At 31.1% G+C, this 6749-nt stretch overlaps 1 protein-coding gene across 1 annotated transcript; it reads right to left on the bottom strand.

The window, feature by feature from the left end:
* Positions 1-5207: 5207 nt before the first annotated feature.
* Positions 5208-6051, bottom strand: LOC133189465 (uncharacterized). The gene has a single exon (XM_061324834.1). It carries the CDS (start codon positions 6049-6051, stop codon positions 5209-5211), a length of 843 nt encoding a protein of 280 aa, XP_061180818.1. The 3' UTR covers position 5208.
* Between the last annotated feature and the right edge of the window lie 698 nt (positions 6052-6749).

The raw sequence follows: 6749 nt of genomic DNA, 5'->3' as shown, positions 1-6749 counted from the left end.
CTGAAAGAAGTTGGATCCCTTTCCCCCCAAATGGAATTTTCGAGTTTGAAATTTTTTTCTCTTTTTTTGCTTGTTTGTGTGTTTGCTTGTTTGTTTTTGGTTTGTTTGTTTGTTTGTTTGTTTTTTGCTTGTCAAGATTTTAAGGTAAGTTTTTTTTCTCTGGCTGCCCCTTTCAAAAACAATGCTACGTCTCTAAGTTTTATCTGTATTCGCTGTAAAAATTGCCAATATTTATATTCTTGTATTTATATTTTGAAAATCTCAATATTCTAGATTATTTTTGGCGATTTTTGATTTCCAATTTGCTAAGATGGGTGGGCAATTATGTCAAGCCGACATTTTACGTATTTTTTGCCAAACGAGAAATTGACAAAATATTTTTTTGAGTTATTCTGATGTCAAACACTGTGTGCTTACTAGAGATATTTATTTCTTTATTGAAAAGTGCTATTTCTATACAAAAAAAATAATATATTTTTTCATAAAAACCGGGGGAAGTTTCTAGTATGCCCCGGTCTAGCCTAGTTCCGGCCACGCCTACTCATGACGTTCCGCACTACTTTGCAGAGCATTATAGGTTGGCCGAAACCAGACTAACCCCGCGGTCCCCAGAATCAAGCGACTGCGCATGAACATTTATTATCCTGAAATAAAGAAATGTCAGTTCAGTGGAAGAATATATAGGGGTCCTGAAAAACAACTCAATTTATAAGGGTATACTAGTAATTATCAAAATATTTAATATTTTTTTATATCAATAAAACTGAAATTCAATCATCCAACAAATAACTTGAAATAGAGTTACTTATTTTTTTCAGGTGACAGAAAATACACAATTATTTTGGAGTTCTCATCATTCATGCGGTTTTAATGACCCAGATTTTCTTAAAACGTGTTATTTAAAGAAACAAAAGCACATTTGAAAGAAGAAATGCTTATAAATAGCTAAATTATAATGTTTAGCATCAGAATAATTTATAAATTGATTAGCTTTTTGTTAAAAAACCCCACTAAAAATGTCAGCTTGATACTGCCTTCCAAAAACTTGGAAATCAAATAATTTTCTTCTAAATCTAAAATATTGAGCATTTCGGGGCAATTTTACCGCGTATGCAAATAAACCTAAAACTAACATAACTTGAAAATTTGGGTTCGATTGATAAAGTATTAAGGCAGAAATCTGAAAAATCTCGAATAACCTCGGCCCGGGTTTGTATACCTAATTTTACCAACACTCGCAGCGAACACCCTCCCACCTAGCGTTATAATGCCGCATTAAATTCACACTACTGTATTCGTCTTCGTTGAATGGGCTTCATGGTTTGCATGACTGAATTTACATTTGTAATAGAGATGATCATAATTATTTATTAAAGAAACTGTATCAATTTAAAGAAAGAAGAAAGAATTTACAAGAATAAAGCAACATAGAAGTAAGGACAAAATAAATAATGAAAAAAAGTTCAAAGTGAAATGCAATAAAGACCAATATGAAAACAATAAAGTGACATATAGTTACATTAATAACAAAGAATAAAGAAGAAGGCAGAATAAGAATAAAAGCAAGATAAATAGACTTTTGGCGGTAATTCCCTTCCATAGACATAAAACCAATATCTGTGTTTAATTTGAGAAAACTAACATAAATAATTTTTTATCCGATTTTTTAAAATCATGTGTGCTATAAATGACCAAAATGGACATTTATGTGACATGCAAAAATGTCGACTCTTAAAATGTACATGTAACTTCTGTCTTATCAGAGTCCAAAACACCTAGAGCTTCTTAATAAAATTTAACTAATAACAATGAAACCGTTTCGACAACAAGTGTATAATTTGGATATACTTTAACGAAAAGAATTAAATCAAATATTGCATGTAGAATAAAAGGAGGGGATTTATGCATAAATTTTTCATATATGTTTTCATGTGATAAAGTAAGGTTTTTTTCCAGTCAGATACGTATTTCAAATATTTCTGAGAGGGATATAAAAGTGTCAGTTTGAACGTCTTTTTTCAACGTCATTTTACAAGGTAATTTTAACATTTTCTTAACCTTGATTCCCTATATCTCAGTAATTTTTCTGAATATTTGAATCAAACTTTATATTTGGTTATTTTACACTATAATCTATCATAATCCATTGAAAAGTCAGTTCTGAAAATTTTTACCTTATGGGCCCTTTTCGCATGGGACGGCTCAAATAGTAGAAGATAAAAGATGTTCCAGTTCATTTCGAGTCAATGGTCTTATTTTTGCACAGGTTTATCAGTAATCTACTTGTTGGGTATCTCTAAATGCTATATATACCCTGTAGTGTGTGATATTTTCTACATGCCTCGATGTTGTAATGAATTAACTAAAACGGTATGAAACAAGATGTGTTTATGAAACACTGAAACCCCGTATGGCAGCTCAAGACAAAGGTTAATGTTTTTTCAAATGTAGGTCAGTCTTCAAGGTCAATAGTTTAAAAATGTTGATACCGGAAGAAAGATTTTGTCACAAAAAATACAAATCTGAAATATTATAGCCTTAGTACTACAAATTCAGAAAATATGCACTAGGTTAAAGATTTTATAAAAGTAGGTCATTATCCAAGGTCAATGTCATGAGGACAAAACATAATGGTACCAAAGGAAAAGTCTTACCAAAGGGAACGAATAAATGAAATATGGGAGCCCTAGGAGCTAACGTTTAAAGACAAGGTTTATTTTTTTGTTGGTCAAACTCCAAGGTCAAGGTAACAAGATAAAAATTCTTGGTACCCGAATAAGATCTTGTTACAATAAATATACAAATAATATTTAAAAGTCATAGCACCAACCTTTTAAAAGTTATGGCAAAGGTCAATGTTTTTCAACAGTAGGTCAGATTTTAAGGTCATCGTCAAAAGGTAAAAATTGGTGGTGCCAAGTCAAAGGTCAGGGTCTGTAATAAATGTAATATTGCTGACAAAATGAAGGGTAAGCGCAGAATACATTGTTTAAGTTTTTCCTCCTATAAAGCATCATAAAGAAATAGGTTTATGCTAAGAAATGCAAAGTCTTGTGACCAGTGACAAAGGTGTACAGGGTGTTTCATAATATATGTTACATTTTGAAATATAAATATTTTTTCTTACCTATCATGTATTAAATATAATTAACAAATATTAACACGATACATTTAGCTATAATACTTTGTATTATGAACAGAATGAGACAAAGACACTTCAAATTAAAGAAACCGAGGCCTGCCCGACAGACCAAGCATCATGGGAGAAGGCATCACGTGACTTAAAGTGTTTGAAAGGCAGATACCAGTGTACGTCGAATCAAAATCAAACAGCCTTACTGGAATACTGTTACGATGAACCACCTACTTTCGTTTTAAATGAAAAAAAATGTTTTCAAAGTTTAAAAAAAGCCTGACAATTTGAGATAGATTTGTATTAACCACACTGAAACATGCTTTCCATTCAAATTAAATTAAAGATCAAGTTAAATTAGTGGTAGTTAAAGACCTAAACTCATTTTGTGTGATGTTATTTTTTTTTTTACCAGAGAACATTTTCATATGTATAATTCAAGCAGAAAAAAAAAACTACAAAACCAATACATTTCACTTTGAGGGCAAATGTCATGGTCATGCATGTTCTAAAAATATATCCCTTTTTTAAATTGCTCATTCATGACTAAAGTCGGAAGTCCAGATTAAATACATAGCATGGTTTTATTCTGCTGAATCACATTCAAAGGCCGCATCAATTAGTATTGCATGCTTACTCATGTATTGATACACCCATATACCAGAAATATACATGTACCCTTTATCACAAGATAAATAAAGCTCGTACGTACATCTTCTTTTTAAAATAAAATTAGTAAAATGTTTGAGTCAATTTAAGTGAAAAATTTACAAGATGCAATGATTTATACTGATTTAGATACACTCGGATACCAATGGAGATAATTTTCAGAAATTAATTCCGCCGTGGAAGAGAGAAAACTTTGTTGCGTTGAAATAAAGGCTATATACGAGTACAGTATTTTTGAAATTAAATTCAGTGAAAACCTTATAGCTTAAACAGTGCTGTTTATTGTATAACATTTAGTACATGTAAATGCCCTTTTCATTGATACTTTAATTATATGTGAACCTCCAAGCTGAGAGCAATAAAATTGTCCAAAAAACTGTTTTACAGTATTCTCTAAGTGAAATAGTTATACTTCATGTAGCATATTTCATTAAAACCCCCCAATATTTTTACATTTATGTATCTGCTTCTTATTGGCCTACTCCGCCAAATAACATTTTTATTTTTTTTAAAATTTTATTTCAGATATTATTCCCATTACTTGATATGGATAGAGTGTGAACGAAAGGATGTGCGGTTGTGTGTTTTTATGTTAGAACTCACAAATCATAGGTAAACCTCGCTTGAAATCCGCACATCGTATTTATTTATTAATTAGCGTATTCAAGATCCGAATCTTCTCTTTTATACATATATCCTTAAATATATGTAAAAAAATTCATTTACTATAATTTTGTATATGGATTGTTATTATAAATTAAGTTAAGGGTTTCTATGGTGCACAACATTAATTTTACTGATAAAAGTAAGAGATACTCAAGCTGAAGAAAATTAGCTAAAAAGGGTCATTAATATCCTAAAATGGCATAAGATGTATGCTATTGAGTTTCATCTAAATATTGAATATAATACATGTACTAGGAAACAAAATGCATGTACAAAAATATTCTGTGATACAGGGACATTGTGAATAGTCACTTCTTAAGGACTGGTTGTTAGAAAAGTTTGTCAAATGGTCCAAATAAAAAATAAGATTTTTTGTTAATTTATAACATTGACAAAAAAAATGAATATGGTAAAATAGTTAAGAAATGTCATTCAAATGTTTGTTAATAAAACCGGAAAAGAAAGTGTACAACAACACTATATGATAAGTACAAACAAATTCACCCTTCAATCGTCATAAATAATTCAAACTACAGGAGATATACACGTACAACAGAATTTTACTTTAAAAATTATATACACGAAAATACATATTTATCTAAATGATTTATAAGCAAATATAATGATTTCAATGATCTTTAATCACTCAAAGGAATATGATCCTATATATAATAAATATGTAGAAAAAACAAACAAACAAATCAAGCAGTCCATCAGTTTGAGGATAAAATAATTTTAAGTCATTGAAGTGAGAGGACTTTAATTTCTTCAGACAACCATTCCCCGACATACAGGTTATCACCCTCGTCTATACAGAGTGCACGGGGCATGTGCATGTCACTGTAATTAATATAGTGAAGCAGCCCGCCGTTTTGATCAATCATGTGAATTCTGTTTTTCACCGTATCTGCTACAATGATGTTATTCTTGGAATCACAGCAGATGCCGTATGGGTCAAACTGAGGGTCACTTTGGGTTCCTCTGTACCGAAATCTTAGAAAACCCCCGGCGTCCGTGACAACCACGGCGTTCACGTCAGAAACGCAGATGTCTTCATTGCCGTTTTCTGTTATGTAGGTCGGACAAATAAAAAGTGGTCGATTTTTATCGGTTTCTATTTCAAAGAATTTCTCTCCCCAAATAGACAGCTTAAGAACTTTACCGAGAGAGCGCTCGTGTACTTGATGATTCCAAAGACAAACCAAAATGGCTTGCGATTTGCACGCTGCTATTCCACTTGGTGTGTACTCAGTCGATAGTTCACCTGACTGAGGCCAAATACGTTTTTTATTTCTCAGTTTGTCATACAATATTAATGATCTGTTATCCGAAAATATATATATAATATCCTCGGGATATTCACGCCATGTAAAGCACAAACAGGAGCCATAAGTAGAGAAACAGGAAATAGAATCACCTCTATGATATAAAAAAGGTTTTTCGTGAAGCTTGTTTACAACAGAAACACACACCTTTCCTTTATTTACATATTTGAGATCAGTGATGTATTTCTGTCCATAATTTATTGTCCTCACTATTTTCATTTCCTTCACAACAGCAGTCAAAACTTGGGCTTGCATCATCTTGTTTACCTATCACGAACACAAACTTCAAATTAAGAAAAGAAAATATATTCACCAATTGTTGCGTTTAGATTTCATAAACAAATATTTGAAGCCAAATACTGTACATCACAAAGTATATTCATGACATTATTTTTTCTTGAGGTTGCCATTTGATAGTTTAAAGCAAGACAACATTTTAACAAATTATGATGTACTTAAGGAGGGATTCTTCTAATAAGACCACTGATTTCTTGTATTCAAAAATCAATGAAATTTTCACAGAATCAATAAGACAAGTGATGGTATCAGCTAGATTAAATTTGACCGTTTTATATTAGAGGCAAGGTCAGGTCAAGGTCAGTACCTTTTCCCTGGACATTAAGAATAAAAAAATTACTGTTGCCAATCATGCGATGCCTACTTCTATTTCAATAAATCAAAAGTTTTTCTTTTTGCATAAAGAGATATTACCATATAGGATCTTTAAGATGATATTACAAAATTGACATAAATAAATTAACTAAAACGGATATTGGCTAATCCGAATTTTAAGATATTTTAGTTGTTTTTATATGCTTCCTATATTTAGATTTTTCTTGTTTTCACATATGGTAAAGTTGTCACATAAAGATACAAAATGATATAAAAACAAAAAGTTTTGACCGTTTACTAAGAGAGAAAAAACACTTTTTACGGATTTTTGGCTCAAATCTTAG

The sequence above is a fragment of the Saccostrea echinata genome, unplaced genomic scaffold, assembly GCF_033153115.1.
Source record: "Saccostrea echinata isolate AGI-Se365-2 ecotype Australia unplaced genomic scaffold, CSIRO_AGI_Sech_v1 ptg000018l, whole genome shotgun sequence".
In the NCBI taxonomy this organism is placed as follows: Eukaryota; Metazoa; Mollusca; class Bivalvia; order Ostreida; family Ostreidae; genus Saccostrea; species Saccostrea echinata.
This window is presented reverse-complemented; position numbering and strand designations above follow the sequence as displayed.

Bases quoted from the DNA above. Each gene is read 5' to 3' on its own strand.
- LOC133189465 (XM_061324834.1), bottom strand. From the start codon at position 6,051: ATGATGCAAGCCCAAGTTTTGACTGCTGTTGTGAAGGAAATGAAAATA.